Genomic DNA, 12941 nt, shown 5'->3' on the forward strand with positions numbered 1-12941 from the left:
TAAGGGGAGGGAAGAGCAAAAGAATTGTGATGCAGAGCAAAGCTTATATGAACATGAAAGCACGGTGAAGGGAGAGAAGAGCTGATGGGAAAATATACTAGGATAAAGGTGGAAGACTGTTGGAATGGTGGAAAGAGGAAATGTAGAAAATCAAGGGAAAAAAGTTGTTGAGGACAATATTTGACTTGTGAAGCTGTCCTGCACAGTAACAATACTTATATGACACCTAAACGTCAGAATGATTACTGCTACAGCTTCAGTATCTCCACCGTTGATACTTAAACTCCATCAAAAATTAACTTAAATCGTCCAGAATGAGAGCAGAAAAATGTTTCTACAGTTAAATATCAAGTAAAGTATCAATAGCAAAAGTGTCGATGGTGGATGACATGCAATCTAAAAGTTCTGTGAGTATTCTTATATAAAGCATCAACGTGGAAGCTTAACGATGATCAGAGATCAAAATGGGGATTTAGGGTTGCCAGGTGTTGAGGGACAATTACGTCGGGTTGGGGAAAACTACTATGCTCTTTTTTAATGCTTTTTTTCAGTGGGTACAGTATGGAAAACGGCAAACACCACGGTTCAAGTCACTTCTACTAAATGCTTTCCTTCAGACAGCTCAAGACGTTATGAAAGAGCTCTGCCTCCACAGGCTGACCTCTGGGGACAAATGCTGAACATGTTTCCTGATGTGATGCACCTTTAATGCCTTAACTGGAGACCAAATTCCCCCCACCAGCAATGCTCCACTACATGCACTTTGGATCTGATTGATACCTTACCACAGAAGCTGATGTTTGCTCTCACGAGCTTGCACAGCTGCGTGAAGCTGTCCAAACTAAACCTCCACAGAGTGATGCAGGTGCAGGAACGCTGGAAGAAATGCACAAGGAGATGACCTTGAAGGTGATAGCGTAAAAATTAAATTATACTTAAAAAATTTAAATAAAATATAAACCTAGAAATTCTCCCATCTAACTGCAGTATTGGATGTTTAAAAAAAAGTTAAAAATAATTTTTTAAAGAAAAAAAGTAAAAGCTAGCAAAGTTAGAGGTGCAACATAGCACGACATCAAAATAACAAAACACCTCTACATTATATTTGACTATCCTTTATCCTGGTTGACTTCAACTTTATATCTGTACATAATTTGACCCTTTTCAAAATAATAGTTTTATCATAAAAATAAATTCTTAAAATTGAAAGTAAAATGAAAACTGACACCTCAGACCGTCACTCAGCAGGATTAACCAGAAGTGCTTGTGTGTCACTGATGATGTGGACAGCGACAGGAACACTACCCTACCTATTCATGATGAACTCCTCTACCCAGGTAAGCTAGCGTATTACAGCCCGTCAGGTCTTTCTCCTATTAAATGCAGCTAATAATTCACTTCTGTTGTGTTTGTGCCGAATCGACAGGACGGCACCGACCAATACATTTTTGTTATTTTTACGGGAGCTAAAAAACGTGAAACAAGCCACCTGCAGAAGCAGTGCCTGTCTCCGCTGACCAATAGCGGCGCAGTTCAGAGTTCGGAGCCGAGCGGAAGTTGTTGGCTGCTTCTAGCCTGCCATCCCTGCAAATGCATGTAGCCTTTAGCAGGCTAGCACGCTTGTAAGCGCATTTTTGGCCTTTTTGTCACTGAGGACCAAAAACGTGAAAATGTTCGGAGTGTGTGAAAGATGAAGCCGAGCGAGTCGAGGGGAATGATTTTCACCGGTGTTGCCTCTGAGACTGGGGATAAGAGCACGTAAAGACACCCGGAAGTGTTGTTGAAGGTAACGAGATTGCTATTGTAGCTTACTCTGGTGAATGATAAAGCTATGTCAGGTGCGACATGTGTGGCTAACAGCAAACGTGTGGTAAGATGACGTTAATAGCTGCGTCTTTGGATTGTTAATCGTTGCTCTCTGATCAAATGACAGCCTCCATTCAGTATTCATGGCGTTAGAAACGGGTTGCTTCGTAGCCTAGCTACCGTTACCGGCTATTTAAACAGGGGTAAGAACAGTCTCTTTTTATAATGTTTTTTCATTTAGCACAGCTTTAATGTGGTGGATGCTTTGGTGAATGCTATTCAGTGGTTTTACTCGTGGCAGAATATCACTGGCCGCAACGTATCCTGGGTGGATTTGAGTCAGAGTAGTGATCACTAGCAGTTCTCATAGTTTAGAATGAAAAAAATGAAAAGAAGTCTTTAAAAGAATGTGGGGAATCAGTGACAATAATATGTGCATGCTCAATAACGAAGTATCGAAAATACTGCATCACTAAAGCCTCGCCTGGTATTTTTGCTTAAGTGTTTACTCTAAGATCTCTTGTTTGCTTTGCACTGCCTGCAAGGATCGTTTGCATACTCATATAATAGAGAATATGGCTTCATTTAGTCGCCTCATTTCAGCACAGTTCCCATGGTGTAACGTGTTCAACAGGTCTTTCTGTTGATGGCACAGCCACTCTAGTTACTTTTTTTTTTACTGTCATCATAAAAATGACCCAGTGAATGGTCACCATTTCTTACACGAGGTGATGAAAGCTCAGCTCCAGGCTTAGTTTATCCGCCCCATCCTTCATTTTCTACTTTGGAATATTAGGTTAGCCTGCCTAATGCTAGTTTCTCAACTGCATGCAGTTTGAAGGGTGTATCAATCTGCATTTCGTATACACAGTAATGATGAAATGCCTCTGTGAGCTCTTTCGCTATCTTCTTATCAAAGCTGCAGTCTGTGCTTTATGCCGAAGCATCATAAAGGAGGAGCATCAAATCTTTCTTTATGTCCCTGCAGCTTCCAGCAGGCGCTGACACAATGAGTGCCAAATATGGCCTGGTGGGCTACAACAGTTCACGGAAGCACATTTCAATCTCCATCCCCTCGTCTACAGAGGTGATGTCACCTCATATAAAGTCTGTGGAGGAGCTGAGGGTTCTGGGGATCAACCTGAGCAGCTTAAGTGCACCCACACAGTTCTTTATTTGTGTGGCTGGAGTCTTCTTCTTTTACCTCATGTATGGATACTTACAGGTAACGGGGATTACGATCCTTCTTATACACACACACACACACACACGTATAGTAATACAGTAAAAATGCAGTAATTACATGTGTTATTCAACATGATAACATGTGAATATATTGATTAAATAAAACTGAGACAAGGCTATTAAGGGTGTTTTGTTATGTCTTTATATTCGTCCCTCAATATAGGAGTTAATATTTTCTGTGGAAGGATTCAAGCCCTTTGGTTGGTACCTCACTCTGGTCCAGTTTGGCTTCTACTCCATGTTTGGATTAGTAGAGCTTCAGCTCACACAGGACAAACGCAGAAGGTATGATAACAGATTATGCTTTGCCCCCCAGAAGACAGCCTTTACTGTAAAACACATTTTGTGTCTGACTTTTTCTTCCTTGTTTTTTTTTTTTTTTTTTTTTTTAATTTCATCTCCTCCAGGATACCAGGGAAGACCTATATGATTATAGCATTTTTAACGGTGGGCACTATGGGCCTGTCAAATACCTCTTTGGGCTACTTGAACTACCCTACACAGGTCATCTTCAAGTGCTGTAAACTCATCCCAGTCATGATTGGAGGAGTGTTTATACAAGGTCAGCTTCCTATGTTGATACTTATTTACAGTGTGCGCATTGTGTGTATTTTTGCTTCCTGCTCTGCAAAGTCTTCATCCTTGCTACTAGATGATCCGCAGGCATCAGTATTGCAGCTCTCTGTAGACCATTTCTATGCCTTTCTCATTGTAAAATAATTTGAGGGGATTTCCTGTGTTATGTAAACTGTTCAACAAATTAAAAGAACTATTTTTTGCATTTGGCTAGAATCAGTGTCACTACTGATGACATGAGATGATACCTTGACCAACTCCTTGATACCTTAGTCCAACTCCTCCAGGATGACACATTAATATGTTTGACTGCCACAAGGTTTGCTATGCTTCCCAGCACAGTCTTAAAAGCGTGGGTGAGACAGTTACTTTAGGAGAGCTGAACATGACCGTAGAATATGCACAACCCGTCAGCTGAACTGGTATCTGCTCCTTTGTGCAGGATGTGCAGAGCTACAAAAAGTGACCTCCAGAAGGCCACTGGTGTGACCAAATAATCAGAAGCAAATTTCATGAGGGTGGCATGAGGGACTGACATCCTCTAGACACCTAGCTCTCTAGATGGGAGCAGAGAGCATGTACTTTGAGTACACGTGACAGATGTGAAAGGGTCTGGATTAACTGGGGAGAACGTTATGGTGCCTGAAACATCATGCAGCATGACTGGTTGGGTGGTGGGTCAGTGATGGTCTGGGGAGGTGAATGCATTGAGAGACGCACAGTCATCTACAGGCTAGTGAGCAGCATCCTGGCTGCCATTAGGTATCAGGATAATATCCTTGGACTATTAGTAGATTCTGTGTTGGTGCAATGGGTCCTTTGGTCCTCTTTGTCCACAACAATGCCCAGCCTCATGCAGTGAGAATTTATAGGCAGGTCCTGGAGGAGTAAGTAAGTGATAACATTGACGAATCTCACCTGACCTAAATCCAAGAGAACACCTCTGGGACATTATGTTTCTGTCCATCTTATGCCGCCAAGTTGTCCAGAAGCTCTGTGATGCAATGGTTCAGAACTGGGAGGGGATCCCCCCCCAAGACTCCATCCTTCATCTCCTTTAGCAGCATTCCCCTGATATTGTTAGGGATGCATACAAGCACATTGGGGCTCCTTTTATTCCTAACACATTATCCAGTCCTATCAGTATTTTTTTTTTCCCCACTGGGATTTGGTTTGTTTTCAAAGTTTTCCTTTAACTTTTTTGAATGGTATATTTATTTAGTCTGGTATTTGTTTTTTGGGTTGGCTTATAAAAGCTTAATTGGTCTTGTTCAAATGTAAATCAACAGTTAGGGTCAGCTTAAAGGTTCCTGCTTTCAGGAGATCGCCTTAGAGCATGAACCTGTTACTGTAATCTCTTAAGTTTTCATCATTTCAACAAAACTGTAATCGTACATGTAGCTCAAATCTGTTGGCACATGAGGTAACAGTCTTTTCAAAATAACTGAAAATGAAGATTTTTTTTATTATTCAGAATATAATAAAAGTGAATGTTACATCATCATTTACAGGGGGGGAAAAGTAGATTCATTTTTTCCACCTCATTTCATTCATCACATATTTCCTTTGAAGCAGTGACCACCTTTCAACTTTCAGTGCATCCTTTTCATCCACGTCTGTTGTTTTCTGTCGTGAGGGACCGGTCGGCAGTACGTGCAGTTTCTTCCCCGCTCTTACTTCTGTCTGTCCTTTCATCCTCACACTGGCCTTCACAAGGTTCAACGTCCTGAACGTGAGAAGGGTTTCGTGCATTTTTTTTTTTATTTCTTTATGTTTTTTCACCCGCCTCCTTACGTCTCTCTGGATGAATAGATGTGAGGACCACGGTCCCTCAAGGGGGTCGAGTGGAAAACAGAATTTGTTCACTCCAAATGCAAAGAGGAAAGAAAGTGGGAGAGAGGGATGGATGAACAGATGGATGGATGGATGGATGGATGGAGGCAGGGGTGTGGGGATGCATCTGATGTGAGGCCCTTCAAAGACGAGTCAGGGAATCAAAGCCGACCACAACCTGATGCCACGTCCCCCGTCAACCTCAAGGCATCCGTCCGTCAGCCTGTTTTTGAAAGACTCCTTCATCCTGTTGTTTTATTTCCTCCCACGTTTTTTTTTTCTTTTTTCATTTTCACAGTTTTTTTTCCTTTTTCATTCTTGCATGCACAGCCCAAGAAACTTTAAGTTGTGAACAATATCTGTTGCAAAAACTTTCTTTAGTGATGTGTTTTTACTTCAGTCCAATGTCAACTTCTGTTTATTAAAGGTGGGTCGTCATCTTTCAAAGATTTCTTTGTAAGCTGTGCTTGAGGGGAAACTCTCAGTTTGGTTTATTGTGCCTGGGATGTTTTAAAGTGTTACACATATCATACATTAAAGTGTAGATTTCATGCTGGTGTAGTTTTAAAAACTTTGCCTGATTTTTGTAGGTGACAAGTAAAAGAAATAGGTTTAGATTTAAGGCTTGAAAAATAAAAATATAAGATTTTAAATAACGTTTTCCTCCATCTTTATGTCCCAGGTAAACGTTATAATGTGGCTGATGTGTCTGCTGCTCTCTGCATGAGTCTGGGACTCATCTGGTTTACCCTAGCAGACAGTAAAGTGGCCCCCAACTTCAATGTCACAGGTATTTCCTTTGAGATCCACCTGCAAACTCAGATGGTCTTCGAACAGAGGCTCCTATACAAATACAGAGATGTTGCATGAGTACATTAAAGACACTGTATATATGATGTACATCTCCATAATGTAGCTGCTGACGTCTGTCACAGGTTCTTTCACTTTTACTCTTGGATCACTGAATTGTGGCTGGAAACTTTTATTTTAGTGCATAAAATGTCTATTTGTGCTCTATGAACTTCTAGAATAATATTATAATATATTTAGTTAAAGCACCTTGAGGCGTCTGTTTGAAATTGAGTAGTTTGTTAATGTTTCCCCTTCTTCACCCTGAATGGTTACATGTGCATGTTTCTGTGCACGCAGGTGTCCTTCTCATCTCCCTGGCGCTGTGTGCAGATGCTGCCATTGGAAACGTGCAAGAGAAAGCCATGAAACTCCATAACGGCTCCAACTCTGAAATGGTACACTAGTGAAATAATATAAATCCAAAGGCATTTTGATAGGATCACACATTGTTGGAGAAAAATCCCGAATGCTTTGGTTGATGGTGTGATTGAAAGTACTTCTGTTCTATGTTGTGGTAATGCCGCATTTTGTCGCTCACAGGTGCTGTACTCATACTCCATTGGTTTTGTCTACATACTGGTGGGCCTGCTGTGTGTTGGTGGGCTGGGACCGGCCGTAGCATTCTGCTCAGAGGTGAATATACCTGAAGATGATGTGATTACACATTCCTAGCTTTTAGTGGGGTTGTTTGCTTTATGTTTTCAACCGTTAGCATTGGAAGGAATGTGAAATCAGATCCTTTTAGGACTAATGTGTCAGGATCCTGTTTTTTGTATTTCAGCTTTAACCTTGTAGATTGATGATGTTTTGATGTTTTCCAGTAGCACAGGGTTGCAGTTTTTAGTGTTTTTTCATCTGGACCCTGTTCGTTTATCTGTTCTCCCCTCTTTCCTTCTCAGCATCCCGTGAAGACATATGGTTACGCGTTCTTCTTCTCTCTTACGGGTTATTTTGGGATCTCCTTTGTGCTGGCCTTAATCAAGCTCTTTGGGGCTTTGGTTGCTGTAACAGGTCAGAGTCGCAGTTTATAAAGTTTTCCTCAGAATTGTTTTATCTCGTGTGAAAACAGCATTGTTGGCATAAACGGCAAATAGTCATATTTCAGTCAGCCACACAATTATATAGATAAAAAAAATTATCACTATCTTAACCCAGGATGTTTGTCTTTTCTTAGACATATTTTAAAAGTAATTAAGTAAAGAAATGTAACGAGTGTCACTGATGGTAACGCATCTGTGCGGGTTTCTGTGCAGTGACCACTGGGAGGAAGGCCATGACTATCGTACTTTCCTTCATGTTCTTTGCAAAACCCTTCACTTTCCAGTAAGTACCACCACCTTTTGACTTAAAACACTTTCCTCCTAGTTTAAAGTAAGTCTACAGTGTGACCGCTGACCCCCTCTTTTGACTAATAAAAAACTTGATCTGGCTTCTCTGCCCCTGGTTTTTATGTCCTCAGTCCATTTGCAGACCTCGAGTTTTCCTCCGCTCCTTCAGTTTGTCCTTCCCTCTTTTGTTCGCCCTCTGCGCTGTCAGAGAGTGAATCCACTGCTCTGTTGTTCAGTGACTCTTAAAAACTGTGTGTGTGTGTATCACGAAACAGAAAAACTTTTGTGTGTCATCACAGCCAAATTTATTCTCCCTCCAGCTGGTGTGTGCCCTCACCCTTAACTGGACTCAGTCCCTTTTTATGGCAACAGCTAACACTTTTTAAAACCAAAAAACTGCAGTACTACAGTGTGTTATCAGTAAATGGCAGATTTAACCAAATTTATAAATACTAATTGCATCAATTTCTGAGGAGTTGTATGATATACAACACCTGTATTACACCTGGTTTGCATGTGTTTGATAGGGCAGCAGCATTGGTCCATCGTTTCAGCAAAACTCAACTTCACTCAAACTGTCCAAAAAAAAAAAGTTATGTGTTGTTATTTTAACAATGCCCTGTGGATTTTTGTGCATGCAAGCCTTTGCCCAGTGTTGCTCATTAGGACAGACTGTATCCTTGCATTTCTGTGGAAAGTAGATATTTATCCGTTTATTAACCTTTTACATCATTCAGCTGAAGCCACAAACTTCTCGGGGTGTCGTAAGTCTTCCCACATTAGTTGTATAAAACATCTAACCTCTCCGTCTTTGACCTCGTCAGGTACATCTGGGGCGGCCTTCTGGTGCTCTTTGGAATTTTTTTGAATGTTTACAGTAAAAACAAGGACAAAATGAAGCTTCCCTCCATCAAGGACCTCAGGAGCTGGCTGCTGGCGGGAAAGAAAGTCCGATTTCTTTCACAAAACGTGTAGGAGACACTCAGAGGTTCGGTGGAAGTCCTGTGCCGACAGACCACTTTTCTCTGCTACTTCCGGGATGAAATACCCACAGGATGTGCTGAAGCATATGCCGGGCCTCATCACCACTAATGTTGAGCCAAAGATGGGCACACAGGGTTCGACCTCCAATCAGCCTTACAGACAGCTGATAATAATCAAACTGTGGGAGAGGGAGTCGCTGTTTTCCATCTGCGTACCAGGACACTGCTGGTTAACCGAAGTGGCCCTGTCTGCAGGAAAATGAAGGAACTGCGTTTTAAAAGGGGATCAATGCCTAGTGGGATCTTGTGAAGCAATACTTCAAAGCCCCACTGAAACTTTTTTTCCAATGTGTTGTACAACACTGAGGACATGCAGTATGAGACTTTCTAAAGGGAAGCCAGCTCATTAGCTCACCAAATTGCACAGTTTTGCACTGGAATTGAGTGAAACACTTTAACCCTCGAGTGGTTGGAGCAAAAATGAAATGTTTGAAAGAACAAGTACAGAGATACGTGGTAATCTGTATCATGTGTGAAATTACTGTCACCCATCTTAAAATAATACATATTGATTTTTAAAAAAAAGTATATTTGCCCCTGCATGTGCCAGAAAGATGGAAGAACATGTTTTTCAGGACCTTCTTTATACGTAAAAGTGGCTTTCATAAGTTTTGTTTGTTTTGGGTTTCTTGGGGTAATCCATATGTGACTCGAACCTTCATAATGTGTGTTATGTGCGATGGTCACATTTTTGGGAGTCAGTCACTCCTGAACATCAACAGCTGCCATAATTTGCTAACCATATACGTTTGGGTCAAAGGGTAAAGCTCTTTTTACAATAAAATATGTATTTAGTAATTACAGTGGTGGTGTTTTCTTTTTCTTTTCTTTTTTTGTCAGCCAGCCCTTATTCTCTCCTTTTGCACCAGTTGAGAGAAGAATTGAAATGTTGCCAAAATGTGTGTGTGTTTATCCATCCAGTGGCCTTGGGCGTGTTTGATTAGGAGTCCTGAAAAAAGAGAGCACTGCTAGACGGAAAATAAACAGCAGTCTTCACAGCGCTGAGGCTGTCCTATTCATTTAGATCCATCGTGTGTGTGTGTGTGTGTGTGTGTCACATAAATACCAGTTCAGTTTTTCTAAATGATGGCATGATAAAGCTCACACCTGGTTCTTCCTCAGGCAAACCGCTGCTTCCCCTGCAGGGCTATTAAAGCATTTTTGGTCTGGATTTATATCCGGCTTTATTTTTTCCTCTTGTGGTTAAAAAGATTACTTGACTGACATTAGTGCGACTGCCAGTACATTCAGGACAGTGGTGTACTGCTGTTTTTCACACATTCATACAAACACACACCCGTCTCTGAATCTCTGGTTTTAGCTTCATATCTGTGCATCTGGTTTTAATCCAGATTCAGTATCCAGTCATCACCCCGGAGATCTGTGCTCGTCCGGTCTTATTCACTCAGTATCGTGCTTTTAGCCCCTCTTAACCGCACGGCTCTTTTGATGTAAAGCACTGGATGATATGAACAATGCAGGTGTCTGTCAGTATTGTGGAAATATTGTGAGGCAAGTGTATCCTTTCATAGAGGTTTTATCATACCCTCTTCTGCACCTGCTCGCTTTCATTGTGCTCCACACAGGCTCCAAGGAGCTTGACGTTTTTCAGGCCTCATTCAGAACAAATAGACCTCTGCAGTTTTCACAGTTAATGTGTAGGCTTTTAGTCTAACAATCACATCTGTGCAAACTTTACAAAGTGGTTAGACAATGCAGTTGGACTGAGGATCATCCATCCGATCAGATGTTTCCCTTTCATTTAAAAGAATTGCACCGCAGTAGTGCTCATTTTATCGCCAATGTTGGTAGTGAAACCGTGGCCGCGGCGGTGTTTTAAGTAGCCTACGAACACGGTGAAAATGTTTGAGTCTGTCCCTCATTATCATTTGTGTTGTATGCGCATGTCTCCGGCGTGCTGTGAAATGACGGAGACTTGCCAGCTCAGCAGGAGACGGGCTGAGTGTGGCTCTCTCTGTGATCCTAATAGAGGTCCCGATATTACAGTCTCACTTCCAGGCGGGAAACCTAACGCTGGGCCAATTAGTAATTTGGTATTTCATAAAACTTGGCAGCTTGTGTGTGATGACAAACTGACAGAGATCTTCCCTCCTCCGGGGAACCTTTGGTAGTGCAGCAGTACACACACACACACACACACACAAAGGACTACTAAGTTTTCTTCTACAGCAAAATGGCAAGTGTTGCGCAGATTGAGAGCATGTAACTCAATTGGAAAGAGAAAATTACTTTGGATGCTTTCTTGTTTGGCTGTAGATTTGAGTTTCACACAGACAAGAAAATTGGAGGAAAAACAGATGTTTTTTTTCCCCTTTCTTTCTTTCTTTCTTTTTAAAGCCCGCCTTGCTTTAATACTGTCTTTGTATGATTGATGGGCAGCGAAACAGTCCATTAGAGGTTGAGGGGTCATGTTACGGGTTAAAAACATTAGTTTGCCATTACATACATTCGATGTGCGGCGTACAGAACTGCTTTATCGCTATGGGAAAGGCTATTCTCCTCCAGCTCCCTGAAAGGTCATTATGGGATGGGAAAGCCCAGTTGACCCAAGGCAAAGTACATCATTTGTCTTTTAGCACCGAGAGAACACACCTAACGAAGCCGGCTGACCCCTGTTAGAACGGTTAGGTTTTTTGCCATTTTTCAAAGCCACAGAGGAATTTGCCATCCACCGAAGTCAGCTATTTTATTTTAACTCGTGTACTTTTGCGTTATTTTGTTGTGCTGTCTAGTAATAAGTGAGTTTAGGTGGTTAGTTTTTCTTTAAACGTTGACAGGCTATTTGAAATTCTAAATTTAAAGCAAACATCCAAGAACAGGAAACCGTTTCATTGTAAGATAAATGCAGCTGCAGTCATCTGGGATACTGCTTTTCTGTCTTTTTTTCCTCTATCCTTTACTCATTTCTTGTTCTTCATTTTACACCCTACACTTCCCAACACACACACATCCAACCAACCTCTGCTCTCGCACGGCTGAGGCCCTTCCTAATAAATAATGGGAGGTGTCCGCAGCTCATCATTCCCGCAAATAGGCTGCTATATAATATGCGGTCCACCTCAGATAGGTTGCTATATAATATGTGGTCAGACCGCGGATGGCCACATAGGGGAGTGCTGGCAGAGCCATTCATTATGGGTGCTATGTGTCAGTGAGGGCAGTAAGGTGGCGAAATGAGGGATATGCAGCTGCCCTCACACTGCTATTCACACACAGACACACACCAGATGACACAGTCCCTGTCATCGTGGGTTTAATGGGACACACACTCCCATTGTGCCTGTTGTGCCTCTTTTAAAACATGAGAACAACCTGAGGTGGAATAGGCCCTTTTCACAGGAGTCATTCTGAGAAGTCTATAAGCAGGGTAAACATGGGCGTAACTGGTAAAATGAATCAGTGTGTCGCAGATAGCTGTGCTCTAAGACAATCTTAATGGAACAACACCACCACAGTTAACGTTGTTAATTTCTGATGGGACAAGGGCCTGAATAACAGCAGTGTAACGAGATGATATGAAGATTGATTTCTAAAAGAAAAATGTATTTTTAAAGGAAACAGTTTAGCATTTGGGGAAGCAGCTTATTCTGCTAATAGTGCTCGTGATTGGTAAATGGACTGGCACTTATGTAGTGTCTTTCTACTCAGTTGAATAATCAAAGCATTTTCTTACTGCAAGGCACATTCACACACATGCATTCAGACAGCATTCATATATCTATGCCTACACACTCTAACGTTCACACATACTCAGGCTCCGATGGACACCACAGGGGCAACTCGGGGTTCAAGTACCTTGCCTAAGAAAACTCCGACACCGACCGTCTGATTGGTAGGATGAATATGAAGCTACAACTAGCAACTAGCTAGCAAGACTCTGCCCGAACTTAACAAAAAAGTGAACTACTAGCACCTTAATGTATAAAAACTTAGACAGTAGATGTGGAATGCAAAGCATGCCTGAAGCTTCATATTATTTCAGTGCATTTCCACAACCTCAAGTAGGATTATGTTACTATTTTTGGAAGAACATGCAGTACTTTCCTGTTTTGTCATCAGTGTGAGGTTGCCACAAAGCAGTGGAGTTTTTTTGTTTTTTTTCCCTTAATGCGTTTTCAAGGTGCTGTAAGGCAGATATTATCACCTTTGGACGGAGCTGACTAGCTGTTACTGCTCTTTGTGCTAAGCTGACCAGCTGCTGGCTGTAGCTGAAACATAGCCCCAAGGCTGATTCTCA

At 41.7% G+C, this 12941-nt stretch overlaps 1 protein-coding gene across 1 annotated transcript; it reads left to right on the forward strand.

Moving 5' to 3' along the window:
- The first annotated feature begins 1587 nt into the window (after positions 1-1587).
- slc35b3 (solute carrier family 35 member B3) lies at positions 1588-9431 on the forward strand. Its single transcript, XM_085362501.1, has 10 exons — positions 1588-1786; positions 2795-3031; positions 3215-3336; positions 3459-3613; positions 6143-6250; positions 6610-6707; positions 6853-6945; positions 7212-7323; positions 7566-7635; positions 8465-9431. Exons 2-10 carry the CDS (start codon positions 2816-2818, stop codon positions 8613-8615), a joined length of 1125 nt encoding a protein of 374 aa, XP_085218627.1. The 5' UTR covers positions 1588-1786; positions 2795-2815; the 3' UTR covers positions 8616-9431.
- Positions 9432-12941: the final 3510 nt, after the last annotated feature.

This window comes from Diplotaxodon limnothrissa, linkage group LG9 (genome assembly GCF_057381915.1).
Source record: "Diplotaxodon limnothrissa isolate DT_005_m linkage group LG9, D_limnothrissa_male_GT1.1, whole genome shotgun sequence".
Classification (NCBI taxonomy): Eukaryota; Metazoa; Chordata; class Actinopteri; order Cichliformes; family Cichlidae; genus Diplotaxodon; species Diplotaxodon limnothrissa.